General features: G+C 56.6%; 2 protein-coding genes across 6 annotated transcripts in view; one reads left to right on the top strand and one right to left on the bottom strand.

Annotated features, from left to right (window-relative positions):
• The window catches only part of PRKCZ (protein kinase C zeta), a 103505-nt gene that overhangs the window by 52419 nt on the left and 37102 nt on the right, over positions 1-13984 (bottom strand). The window lies entirely within an intron of this gene.
• On the top strand, positions 553-1745 carry LOC118911026 (thiopurine S-methyltransferase-like). The gene is made up of 2 exons (XM_036882637.2): positions 553-933; positions 1000-1745. The coding sequence occupies exons 1-2, from the start codon at positions 701-703 to the stop codon at positions 1505-1507; spliced, it is 741 nt and encodes a 246-aa protein (XP_036738532.2). The 5' UTR covers positions 553-700; the 3' UTR covers positions 1508-1745.

Genomic DNA, 13984 nt, shown 5'->3' with positions numbered 1-13984 from the left:
AAAAAGTTGAGCCTAGAATTTAAAACATTCCCACGAAGAAATTCCAGACTCACAGGGCTTTACTGGAATTTTTTTCAGACAATTAAGTTAAAAATAATATCAATCTTACAGAAAATCTTCCAAAGAATTTTAAAAAGCTCAATTAGTTTTATAAAGGCAACATAACTCCATGCTAAACTCTGAATATGACTTTATAAAAAAAAGAAAACTAGAGGCCAATCTCTCTTATAAATATAGTTGCAAAAATACCAAGTACCAGCAAACCATACAATGGAGACTGCATCAACCAAATGGCGTGAATGGAGAGAAGGCAGGGTTGCTTTACCATCAAAGTCCTTTGTGTAAATCATCTTATTAATAAAAGACAAGATGAAAAGCATGTCAACAAATAAAAAAAAAAGCATGTGATAAAATTCAATGCCCCTCAACAAAAACTTTCAACTAAGAGTGGGCGGGGCCGCGGGAGCGGGGAGGGCGGGCCCCGCCTGGGTCTGCGCCGCAGCGCTCGCCCCGCCCCGGCCATTTCCGCCGCGGCGCGGGACGGGGCGCCCCGGGGGCGGGGCCTCTCCGGGAGGGGCGGGCCCGGGGCGCCCAGTTCCCGGGCCAGCGGTCGCGGCGGCGCCAGAGCCCGCGGAGGACGGCCGGCAGCGCGCCAGGCATTGGAGACATCTGCTTGCAAAGCAAACTTCTCTGCAGGACTATGGATGATACTAGAACTTTACTTGATATTAAAGAGTGCCCTGATCCTGAGATTCAGAAAAACCGAGTACTAACTCTGGAAGAATGGCAAGAAAAGTGGGTGGACCACAAAATTTCATTTCATCAAGAGCAAGGACATCAGCTATTAAAGAAGCATTTAGATTCTTTTCTTAAAGGCGAGAGTGGACTGAGGGTATTTTTTCCTCTTTGTGGAAAAGCCGTTGAGATGAAATGGTGTGAGCAGATAAGCATTAACACATTTTGTCTTGATGATAAATATGCTGGGTGAATATTTAATAGGATGTTTGCCGACCGAGGACACCGTGTAGTTGGTGTGGAAATCAGCGAACTTGGGATACGGGAATTTTTTAAAGAGCAGGATCTTTCTTACTCAGAAGAGCCAGTCATGGAAATTCCTGGAGCCAAAGTATTCAAGAGTTCTACAGGGAGCATCGCCTTGTACTGCTGCAGCCTCTTTGACCTGCCCAGAGCAAATATTGGCAAATTTGACAGGATCTGGGATAGAGGAGCATTAGTTGCTGTTAACCCGAGTGATCATAAACGCTATGCAGATATAATGCTGTCCCTAATGGGAAAAGGGTGTCACTACCTCTTGTGTGTCCTTTCTTACGATCCAACTAAATATGCAGGTCCACCATTCTACATCCCAGATTCTGAAATTAAAAGCCTGTTTGGGTCCTTGTGCAATATTCACTGTCTCGAGAAGGTTGATGCTTTTGAGGAGCGACATAAAAGTTGGGGAATTGACTCCATTGTTGAAAAGTTATACCTATTTACAGAAAAGTAAACAGGACATAAATAAAAGCAAGTAATATTCACTTGTTTTTTGAGCTTTGGGGCAACTGAAAATTATGTTATGATGTGAAACTATAACAGGTGACTTTCGAAAAAAATTGCTCACAAATCTTATCACAGATCTTTGCTCCAAAATGCATATAACTTTTCAGAAAACCACTTCCCTCATTATTAGAGTAGCTGCCTTTAAAATGGAGAGCATGATCAGGGGTACAAGATTCTACCTGTGTGTTTTACTTACAGACTGCAAGAAATGTTTAGAATCAGCATTCCTTGTATAATTTAAAATAAAAAATGCAGTGTATGTACAAGAAATATGACAGACATAGAAAAATTGGTATACTTTGTTCTCTTTATGTAATTTTATATGTAACAGGATCAAGAAACAAATTTTAAAATTAAATAAATCAACATATATGGAACAAACTATTTTTCCCAAACTGTAAAAATAAATTTTTTAAAGAAAAAAAAAAAAAAAACTTTCAACTAAGAATAAAAAATAGAACCTCTTTAATTTGATGGTAGGAATTTACAAAAGAGAAAATCATTCCACAAATGACAGCCTGAATGGTGACATTCTGAAAGCCTTCCCCTGCAATCAGGAGAGCGGATGCTGGCAGTCACCAGCACTGTCCCACACTGTTTGGGAAAGACACACAGAACCACTGCCATCAGGCAACAGACGAGGGGCTGGAAAGGGAGAAATAAAACTCAGTCACTGGCGAATGGTGGTGTGTGCAGGAGTCCAAAGGAATCTACAGGGTGCGAGTTTAGCAAGGCTGTTAAACACAAGGACAAGAAGTCAATGTGAAACAATTGCATTTCTCTATCCATACCTATAAACACAGAGAAAATTATAAAAGTGACACCATTTAAAGTAGCATAAAAGCTAATTAGCAGTGAAACACTCTCGCCAAAAGTGTGTGCTCGTATCTGTGGATGGCTGATGTTGGGGTGTGGGGTGAAGAAAGGTGGGGCACCGCTGGCGGCTGGGGAGGGGAGCACGAGGCTTTGTCACGCAATTCTCTCTACTTCTATAGATGTTCAGAACTTTTCACACTGAAACATGCCTTGAAAAAACCAAGCAACTCATTTCCCCTTTTCGGCCTTTGCGCCCACCTGAGCTGGGCCCCGCCCCCTCCCCCCAGCTCTTGGAAGAGCGGGCTCTGCATTCACGAGCCGGCGGTCTGGGCCACTCAGTCTGCTGGACCCCACAGGGGCCTCCAGCCTCGGGGGCAAGCCGAGCGCACGGGAGGTGGAGCAGGAGCGAGGGCGCTGTCCCGCAAGGCAAGCATGCGGCCTCCCCTTTTCCTCACAGGTCCACACTGCTGACCTTTCGGGCTCCCCCTCAGGACCTGTCCCTGTCCCTGTCCCTGTGGACAGCCCTGGCCCGGGGCAGAAGCATCCTTGTTCCTCGACCGCTCCACATCTCAAAGAGCCCTCCCAGTGTCACAGGACCACTGCTGAGCGCGGCCTCCAGACGAGCCCCACCCTGCCCCACCCCCAGCTCCCAGCCGTGTGACCGCTCCTGAAAGGACACTAATTTCCCAAGACCTAAACGGCACTGGAACAGCTGTCCACTGCGCTCACGTCACTCCAAGACCCACAGAGGGCAGGGCCGATCTGTGTCAGGGGTCCCAAGTGCTCTAACGATGCCTCCCCAGACCCTCAGCTCCTCTGAGTGTCCGTGTCTAGCACCCCACAGGCCCCTTGCCCGGGCCTCCCGCTGGCATGCAGGGCCGCAGGACAGGAGTGCTGGCTCCTTTCTGAGGGCAGCCACGCGGCTGGAATCGCAGCCCTGGAATGCCTTGGTGTGTGGTAGGTCGGCACGGGGCTGAGATGGCTTTTCCCATGAATGCTGGGGTCAAGCAACCTCGTCAAAAAGTGACACGTCGAGGCTGCTGCAGATTAACACAAAGAAGCCAGAGGCCAACCGAGGGGCTGGTCAGTGTGAGCCACCCCCGACTGAATGAAACAACCAGACGCGGTGACGACAAACAGGACTGCACGGGAAGAGTAAAGGCTTATGATCTGGAGGCTGTGGCCCTCACCGGGGAATGGCACCCATTCATTCACCTGTCCACGCTCACCTGCCCACATCCACATTCACCTGCCCATGCTAACCTGCCCACATCACACTCACATGCCCACACTCACCTGTCTACATCCACATTTACCTGTCCACTCACCTGTGCACATTCAGTCCCTTGTCCATGCTCACCTGTTCAGATTCATGCTCACCTGCCCAGCTCACCTGCCCACATCCACGCTCACCTGCCCAATCCCACCTATTCACATGGGAACCATCCTCCAGCCCTCCTAGGTCCTAATGATCTTCTCCCAGTGCTGGGCTCCAGCCCCCTGACCCTGTGCTGCCGTCATCCTTGGCCTGGGGGGCAGCAGTGGGCCCCACAGGCACTGAGTGACCCCTGTACACCACACGTCTGGTCATGTGACTCCCACTGCCCAGCAGCTCCAGGGCCACCCACCCTGTCAGGCCTGTCACCCCTCCTGACGTCACATTCCCCACATACTGGTAAATGGAAAAGCGTGAGAGAGGGGAAAAATTTGGGCTGTTTTCCCAAACCTTCACCCACATCCTCCTTGTGAACGGGCCACAAATCCCACAGACGCCACGCAGGTCATTACCAGCAGGTACGGAGCCATCACGTGTCCATGTCCCTGCCACGCCTCTGCTGCATCTGCTGTGACTGCTCCACACATCTGTTGCACACCTTAGTGCCTCCTACACACTCTCCCTGCATCTGCTGTGCACCCACTGTGCACCCCCCGTGTAGCTGCTGCACGTCTGTCTGCTTGGTGCCTGCCAGGCATCAGGTGCTGAGCCCACCGAGGACACGCGGGTCACTTCCTCTCACAAGCCTCCTGGGAGGTAGGTATTGGCAACTGCATTTTACAGATGGAAACAGTGAAGCGTCTGGACTCCAGGCCAGTCCTGTATTTCTAAAGCCTGCCTGACTCCGAACCTCCACCCAACAGAGCAGACGCGAGGGTGCCACAGCACACACACACAGCAGAAGGCCCACGGGCCTGGGCACGGGTGTCCTTCCGCAGGCATGTTCGGGGGGTGAGGGACAAACCACAGTCACGGCCACTGCTTGGGAAAGAGCAGCAGAGTGGGGGAAGGGCATGGGCGTGGACGCTGGGCCCTCAGTCAGCCCACCTGCCAGCTGCTGAGGTGGGCACTCCAACCACCTCAACAGACAGGAGGCAAATGGCTGCCATCCAGTGTGGCCACAGCTGTGCATCCGCCCATCCGATTCTGTGCTGTGGTCACACTAGAGTGGGAAACTGAGGCACAAAAAGCCTGCTGGTGAGAGACGGAAGAGATGTGGAGAGGGAGGCTGTCTGCGGCCCATTCCCAGTCACCAAGCCAGCTGTGTGACCTTCTGCCCCAGGTAGGACCCCAGCTGGGACCCCTCCTCACCTGGGAAGGGTGTGCTAAGGGCCCCTGTCTCTCCTGTGTGGCCCCCATTTCCACTGGGCTGGCTGGCAGGGGTGGAGAGACCGGGCATGAGAGGAAGTCACCTGGAGCTCGCCCTGCACTGGCCAACAGTCCACAGGTGAGAGGCGGGCAGACCGCCGGGGTGCCCCATTCACCCCGAGCAGCTCTCCAGGCTGCTTGCACTGAGAGATCACCTGTCCACAGCACATCCTCTGGAGAGGAGGGACATGACTTCCCATCACCGGCACCCTCGTGCTCAAGGGCCGGTGTCTGGAGAGGTTGTCCATCCTGTCCGCACAGGATGGGGCATTTAGGTCTGGAGGCAGAGCAACAACTGGACCTAGAAGACCAGGGAGGTGACCAGCAGGACAGGGCAGCGGGCAGGGCGCTGGGGCGGGACAGAGAGAGGCCCTGACTGGCAGCTGGTGACCAACGGACCCGCCGGACGACAAAGTGAGGCACAAAGTTGCTGCCTCTGTGGAATCCTGCCGACAGATAGTCCCAACATGCATGCTGTCCCCCGCAGCAGATTCTGAAACGATTTGAGCAAAACAGCCTCTAATGCTGCAAAACAAAATCAAGCCAAGGAAAAGGTGGCAGTGTGTTTGGGGGTTGAGGGTCGGCCCAGAATGTGTCCTCTGCCCTCAGGCCAGGGTGTGAAGCACAGAGCGGTCATGAGAAGACACAGGGTGCCCGCCGTTTGACAGGGAGGGCGCTCTCACGACAGGGACTCTGGGTCTTGACAAGCAGGTTTTGTCTGAAGCAGGGTGTGGAGTTACACCTGGGGACTGGAACCTCATCACCACCAGGACGCAGAGTCCAGAGTTCCATCGTCCCCCACAAAAGGGCTTCCTGTGTCACATTCATTACTCTGAAAATGTTTACTTTCAAGGTTTTTCTGCTCCTTACAGGTAATCTGTTTCAGCCAGACGGGGATGATCACTGTTCAGCCTAACGGAAAGAGAAACAGGTCCTGCGTTCCAGTTCCACAGAGTTAACTCCTCAGTGGCTCACGAAATGCATGACCTGCGAGGGCCCCCACCTCACTCTGCAAGGCTGTTCTGTCCAGAGGGTCTCCCGGCTCCTCTCATAGGGTCCCCGTCCCCAGGCCTTTGCACGTGCTGTCCCCACACCTGAAGAACCCCAGCACACTCCTTCCACGGCTGGGTCTCAGGTGCTCCCAGACCCACCTCCCAGGTCAGGCCCCCCAGGTCTTCCTGGGCTAGGGGTGCCAGCCACACTGCCCCAGGTGGCGTTTCTGTCTTGGCCCCACTGCGGTGGCCCCTTACAGTAATTACAACTTGGAACTTTCAATGATCTGCTTTTGCAGGTCTGCTCGTTAACACAGGGAGATCACAAACACACCCTCCAGGCCACTGGGCGCCCAGCCCAGCACTGGGGCCCCATTCATGAAGGGTGGACAGGGCTCCGAGCAGGAAGACTTCAGAGTGTCATGCTGAGGGTCACCTTAGAAGTGAAATGACAGTCCCTCCACTGGCCCCCTCATGCTTTCATTCACACTGATTTCCTAATTTCCTATCCCAGCAACTTGGGACAGAGTGTGATGCCCTGTGATGGGGGTGGAGAAGCCTCTGGGTCACACAGAGCCATGTGTGTCCAGGGCGGCCTCTCCAACGGAACCTGACTCACAATGCAGATAGAGGCGCTGCATTAATGGGTCCAAAGCCTTACCGGCCGGTCAGCTGTGGACACGAAGAGGCAGCTGACCTCGGTTTTCCCTAGCCGGGGTCCCCGCTCTTGCTTGGGTGCTGTGGAGCCGAGGCACCCACTGAGTGGTGAGGCAACCGCCTCTCCGCATGGCCCGCTCCTCTCAGGTAGGCCGGGATCAGCGCCGCTCATGGAGTCCCACCGCTGTGCCCACTGCGCATGGGGAAGGCTCCAGGCCCCATTCCGAGGCAGGCTGAAGGCCAAAGTGGAGGTCAGTGCATGTCACATCCCCTGTTTTTCTGTAAGTGAAGCACCTGCTAAGTGTGGGGCAAAGTTCTGAAGGCCTGCAGGACCCAGAGTGCCCCCGTGAGAAGCCACTCAGTGGGCCGCCGTGTCTGGGGATGGCGAGGGGGGCCATTTGCTCCCATGGGACCGGCCACTCTGACCTCTCACCAGGAAACCCACTCCTGGGGGTGGACAGGGGAGCCTGCTTCACCTCCTGCACCTGCCGATGGCCCAGTTTGCTCCCGACTTCTCCAAGTTCCCTGAGAGAGGCCAGCAACCCCCAGGCACACCAAACCTAAGACAGCCCAGCCCTACAAGGCGGCCGCATCTGCACATAGGCCGCCACGAGTCCCCACGACCCCGACAAGCAGAAGCCGCAGCCCCTCCCAGGACAGCGGGAGCAGGGGCCACAGGGCCAGCACCTTCTCCCAGACTGCCGGCTCCCTCAGCCCCCTCCCCCGGGGGCCGCCTGGGCAGGTTCACACGCTGTCAGGCCTCATGAGACCACATGACTAAGTGTTTCCTATCCACACCTGCCGCCCGAGGAGCCGAGGCTCAAAGAGAGGCGGCCTTCCTGAGGAGTCCAGCCTCCGGCGCTGCCCCAGGACTCAGCAGCCACGCCACCAGTGTGGACTCTCAGGCCCCAGGTCAGGGGGCATTAAGAAGTGGAGCCCAGAGTGAAGGAAGAGAGCAGCTGGTCAGATCACCACCAAAGGCCCACCAGGGGGTCTGACGCAAGGATTGGTGCCCGTGCCACTCAGCCCGTCTCAGGCCAGCATGTAAGAAATTAATTCCAGGCTGAGAAGGGCTGAGACAAGAGACAGCCATGGGGCGGGAAGGAGGCCACAGCTGAAGCCTCTGGGAAAGACGACCTCCCACGATTCTACCACAGCTACCGCTCTGTCCAGCACCAGGCCAGTGCTCGTGTGGGGTGTCCACATGTATCTTTGCAAGAATGAGGCCACGTGGGAGACCATGGGCCCCAGGGTCATGAGCTCACATTCGCTCCAGCTCTCACCAGACATGGGGTGGGGATGGAGGTGGGGAACATAACAGAAAGAAGAACTCGACTGGGGCCACCGTTTTGGAGGTGGCTGCATCGCACATGACCAACAGGGGTCATCCAAAGGGCTGGGGACAGAGGGTGTCCAGGAAGAGGTGTGGCCCTCAAACTCGGACAGGGAGATAAACACATGGACCAGGGCACCCCCTCCGCCTGCACCCGATCCAGCTCTGTGTCTCCCTCTAACCCGTGCCCACCCTTGGGATGCCCGCGCCTGCCCATCAAGGCAGGCCATGCCGGGCAGCTCAGGGAGCAGGCAGATCATGGGCATGGGAGTCCCCGGGCTCCTCTGAGGCACCCCACACAGCGTGTCATGGCTGGGGTCCTGCCCCGAGGCCCTGGGGCCCAGGACAGCAGCATCCCCCAGACCTGGGCCATTCCAGGGACAGCTCCCCCCACAATCCTGCATGGCACAGACCTGCCAGCCCTGGAAAACAGGGTGGGGGCACCAGCCACACAGCCCTGCTACAGCTGGGGCCCTGGGTTGTCAGGAACTCACCAGAGCCATGCAAACACACTGGGACCCCAGAGGACCCAGGGGGACGCCAGCTCTGATACCCTAGAGCAGCAAGGTCAGGGCCGAGGAGCGGCCTGGAGGACAAGGGACAACGGGGAAGTGGCCAAGGTTGGCCGGCCCATGTCTACACAGTATCCCCATCCATGCACAACATCTGCACCAGGAGAAAGTGTTTTTCAAGTGAGAAATGCTGCCCACCCCCCAGGGCCAGGATCCCGGCTTGAGCTTGAGCCCTTCGTGGCCGGTGGGGCCCGGTTCTCATGCTCAGTGAGCGAGGTGGGCGCCCCAACACGCACAGTTCAGGACACTGGACATGTTCACGTCTCAGCAGGGCCTGGACTTCACGAGTGCCCCCCAAACTACTGCCCACCCACCGGTGTCCTTTCTGAGCACAGAGCCCTGGGCGCTCACCCTGGCCCTGCCCTCCACCCTCACCGTCTGCTCTCCTCCAAATCAGGGACTCCGACTTCTGCAAATAAACCAGCCTTTAATGCTTAAAAATAATTAAATGGAGAAGCTCCCTGTGCACAGAAACAGGGCAGCTCAAATCCATGAATAAACTACGCTTGTTTTGTTCACTTCCCAGAACATCAATGTGACACTCAAGGAATTTATGTCCTAAACCAACCTGGAAAGCTTCAAGTCCACCAGGGCCCACAGTGTCCTCCCAACCTGAAGGCTGAGGGCGGGGTGGTTCTCCCGCCAGTGGCCACGCCTGCAGGGACCCACGGGGGCAGAGGGGGGGCTGGGGCCCTTCCTCAGGCTTCCTGGTGATCTGTGCGCACTGTCCTCGTCCTCACAGAGGGAGGGTCGCCTGCGCATTCTAGCTCCTTCCAACGGGAGTCACCTCACGCAGGAAATCACTGGGGGTGGGGGGGCAAATGACTCAGCAGGCTGGGGAGGGCCGGACACGCTGGAGCGAGGGGATGCCGGCAGCAGGAACTGCAGAAGAGCAGCATCTTGGGAAGACACGGAGCATCTGCCGATTCCCACGCCCAGCGGGCACTGCAGCCACCGGCAGCAAGCGTGGGCCCGTCCGCCACCTTTGGGCGTGGCGGCTGGTGGGTCCCTGCTGATACAGTAGTTTTGACTCCACATGAGTCTTTTCTCCTTCTTGATGAATTTTTATACCGTAAAAACAATCCAATTCAAGATTTGGAAAGTATCACAAGCAAAGAAGACATTGGCGTGCTTTCTGCTCATCTTCACCGGCACCATCCACCCTCCACCCCAGGCCCAGGCCCCCCCAGCGTCTCCTGCTTCTCCGACATGGGAATCAACGGGTTTGAACAGAAGCAGTTCGATGGATATGCACGATGTGCCGTCTCTCGTTAGAAACCAGCCAGAACTACTCACTCACCTAATTAGAAAACAGGCAGAGGACTTGGAGAGCCATTTCCCGAAAGAAGACATACAGACGGCTGAGGGACACAGAGGAGACACTCCACGCTGCTCACCGTCAGGGAACCGCATTCGAAACCAGACACCACCTCCCACCCAACAGAGTGGACACTATAAAAAAGGCGTAAATCACAAGCGTTGGTGAGGACCTGGAGAAACGGAGGCCCAGGTGCACAGCTGGCGGGAATGTGAAAGGGGGAAACAGCACGGAGGGCCCTCAGAAAATCAAACACGGAACTACCACGCGACCCACAGGCCCTCCCCCGGGTGCCCTCAGGACTGAAGCAGGGCCTCAGGGACACTGCGCCTGCGCCCGCAGCAGCACACATCACACAACCAAGAAGTGGGAGCGACCCACGTGTCCACAGACAGATGGCTGTGAGCCACACGTAGTCCCTCCACACGGGGGGTGTGATGCAACCTGAGAAAGGAGGGGTGCTCCATCCGGCTGCAGCCTGGGGGGACCCTGAGGACACGGGGCAGGGGGCCAGGCACAGAAAGACAAACCTGTGCGACCCAGTCACAGGCCGTCCCCAGGGGAGTCACACCCAGAGAGACAGAGGACAAGGGGGCCGGCTGGGGGCTGCTGGGGACAGAGGGTCAGTGTGGGGAGATGGGAAGTTCCAGAGCCGGGCGGTGGGGATGCTGCACAACTGGGAACGAGCTGGATGCCCAGGCTGTGCACCTGACGACGGCCCCGGTGGTCAATTCCACTGTGTGTTTTGCCACAATAAAAACAAACCAAACTAAGAACAGCAGCAGGCTGCACTTGTCTCGTGGGCCATCTCTGACCCACCCGTTCAGGAGTCTTTAAAACTGGTATTCACAGGCTGTATCCGATACTACGCTCACATCATGATGTCAAGAAAAATGAGAGTCTGCAGACTATACTGTTAAACTAACATGGCTAACGCATTTGTATGGAACAAAGTTAGAAACAAACTGAATGTCGGAAGCAAAAGTGACGCCCTGGCAGCCCAGATGCTGGGAACCTGGGCCGGGTCTGTCTCCATGGCGGCCACACCAGGCCCCCTGAACAGACCATAGGTGTGGGGGCAGGGCCATGCAAGGAATGGACCCTGGACCCCATTTCCAGGTGTGCATGTGGGGCCTGCCCAGAGGACCCCTTGTGCTCCTGAAGCCTCCCACAGTGGACTCTGACCCGGGACCGTCCACTCGGCATATCCTGGAGGGTGCGGCTGCAGGGGAGGACGTCCTCATGGTGGGAGTGGGCCCGCGGGGCCCCAGATCCCGACACACTGCCTGGGCTACACTCCAGTCACAGGCCCCTCTTGGGTCAGTCATGCACTGTCCCCTCTAAATCCACAGGCAGTTCCTGACCAGGAGAGGAAGCCCAGGGGCGCTGGATAGAAAGACGGCAGACCCACAGGCCGTGAGCCTGCAGGGACCCCACCACACAGCAGGGCCCCCCATCGTGTCCTTCTAAAACCTGATGCAGTACTTTGGAATGTGACCTCATGTGGAAACAGTCACTGCAGGTGTCATTAGTAAGACAAGGAGCACAGGTGGCCCCTGGCCCAAAAGGTCAGACCACAGCCAGCTGCACGGAACACCCACTCCCTGCCCAGCCCTCACCCACGCAGAGGCATCCAGTGTGCGATGCTGGCTGGGAATCCATACTTAACATCTGCCCTTGGGAAGGGAGGACACCTGAGACAGTGGTCTGGGGGCACCCCGGCACCGGTGCTGTTCAGGCTGCCCCCCAAGCTGAGAGCCGGGTGCAGGGGTCCAAGTGATGGCCCATGTCTGCCCGACAAGCCACCACATGTTGCTGTGATGGGTTCAACATTTCACAAAGTTTTCAACACTAACAACGCCTCTACGTTCTCTGATAGAATAACAGCTCTGCTGGGATTCCACAGAGAGAAGCAGAATGTGGCCCAGGATCCCCCACAGGAGGCTGCCGGCAGCACACCCGCAAGGGGCACGGTGCCCCGGGCTGCGGGGAGGACAGCTCTGGGAGCCCAGGACCGACTGACCCACCGGGATCTTGAGTCCAGGGCCAGCTAAGAACTGGGGGGATTTAATTACCTGATGTCATTACTATTTTCTTAAAATTAGCAAGCACAGAAGGCTGGGGTAAAATGGTCTGCCCTCCAGGAGGGCCACAAAGGGTGATTTAAATTTTCTCCCTAACATTTTATTGTTTGTTTCCAATTTTCTGTTTTCTGACAACCAGAAACACTGCTTCAAACACAAAGCGGCAGAGTCCTTTCTTTCTGGCACTGTCATCATGTCCACAGTCACCCCTGTCCCTCCCAAGACCCTCAGTGGAGAAGCCACAGACGCTAAGGCTCCCGGGCAGCCAAGCTGCACATGCGAGCCCAGCAGCAGGGGGCGCTGCCCAGCCCACCCAGCCAGTCCTGGGCCCTGGGGCCTTTGGGAGCAGCCCCGTGTGAGGAGGGTGGCCAGGGCGTGAGGGCCACTGTCATGGGGGGACGTCTTCACTGCAGGGTGTCCAGGAGACGTCCGGGGGTGACACGCCTGATGTGGCCCCACCTTCAAAGAGGCCAGGATCTGGGGGACTTGGATGCACAAAGCCCATGTGTGTGCTGGGGATGAGGTGGAGGGACCCTCCGTGGAGGGAAGGTACAGGGGGAGGCAGCCTTCGGGTGGAGCCTCCCAAGAAGGGAGGGGCCGGGGCAGGATGGGGAGTCACCAGGTGAGGGGGGCGAGCCAGGCAGGGCAGGCAGGAGCCGGTGAGTGGCTTCCTTGCGGGCACCCAGGGAAGAAGCACCAGAGCCAAGTCTGAGCATCTAAGGCACAGGGCGGTCAGAGGAGGCCACCATTCAGGGCGGGCTCCACATCCCAGAACAAAGGACACCTTCAAGCCATGGGTCCAGGCGGCCAACACGTGCCAGTCACCACAGCCCATCCCTCATGCCTGCTGGGCAGCCCTGCCTGAAGCCTGACGTCCTAGGGCTGCGGGCTCAGTGGCCTGGGTGGAAAGGGGGCTCGGGCCCCGGCTTGCAGCAGATGTTTCCTTAGCTGACCACCTCCCAGACTCCCTGCTGCAGACGGGAGTGGGGAGGCGGTCCACTCTGGGCCTTACCACGGGGGCTCCAGGAGAAAACTGCCTCTGACTTTACTTCTCCTTCACGATACCTCTCTCTAAGGATGTGTGCTGCCTGGAATCCTGTCACATTCCTCTGGCAATGTTCTGAGTGATAAGACCAAAATGATCACGCAAAAGTAAGGGCGTTGTGAAATCCCTCCCGGCAAAGGTTTCATGAGAGGCATGTAAGCCTCGAGGAGCACCTGGCATCTTGGGACACGTCCAACGGGGGCGACATCACGGCCCCCGGGGCCGGGGCTTTCCAGCTGCTGACGCGGCGAGACACCATGGAGCCTCAAGCCCGGGGGCCGCGGTGCTCCCGACGACCGGCTCTCATTGCTGCCTCCCGCAGAGCTCCCCAGCATTTAGCAGGAGATGAGAAGACGGAAGTCAGCTGCACGGTGAATACGGTCAACACTTCTGGTGTGCAAGGGGCGCCTGTTGGAGGACTGAAATCCAGAGCACTAGCAACACCACAGGCTGGCAGGACAGGGGCCTGGGGGCCGCACACTTACTGGGGGGGAAGTAATGTGGGGTGGCTGCCCTGAAAGGCGGTTTGGCAGCTTCTCACCAAACTAAATGCCCTCTTACCATACAACCACAATCACGCTCCTTGGTATGTACCCAGAGGAGCTGAACACGTGTCCACACAAAACCCTGCCCGTGGATGAGAGGGCCTCTGCACTGAGTGGGAGGCAAGCTGTGGTCCGTCTGTAAGTGGAATATTACTCAGCATGAAAAAGAAATGCAGTAAGAAGCTATGAAAAGGCCTGGAGGAACCTGGGCACCTGCTAGAGGGAGAGAAGCCGGTCTGAAAGGCTCAGCGCTGCATGGTTCCGACTCTAAGACACTCCGGAACAACTATGGGGACAGCGGAAGAGTCATCGGTGGCCAGGGGCGGGGGGAGGACACCTGCCTGACACAGAGGGGCTTCGGGGCGGTGAGACTGTTCGGTACGACACCGTAACAGCGGATCCAAGAACGTCCAGCACC

Source organism: Manis pentadactyla, chromosome 4 (assembly GCF_030020395.1).
Source record: "Manis pentadactyla isolate mManPen7 chromosome 4, mManPen7.hap1, whole genome shotgun sequence".
Classification (NCBI taxonomy): domain Eukaryota; kingdom Metazoa; phylum Chordata; class Mammalia; order Pholidota; family Manidae; genus Manis; species Manis pentadactyla.
Note: the sequence above shows the minus strand (reverse complement) of the source record. Positions and strands in the feature narration are given on the sequence as shown.

Coding starts and splice junctions, on each gene's coding strand:
- LOC118911026 (XM_036882637.2), top strand. CDS start 701: ATGGATGATACTAGAACTTTACTTGATATTAAAGAGTGCCCTGATCCT. Junction 934..999: donor AAAGCCGTTGAGATGAAATG/GTGTGAGCAGAT, acceptor AATATTTAATAG/GATGTTTGCCGACCGAGGAC.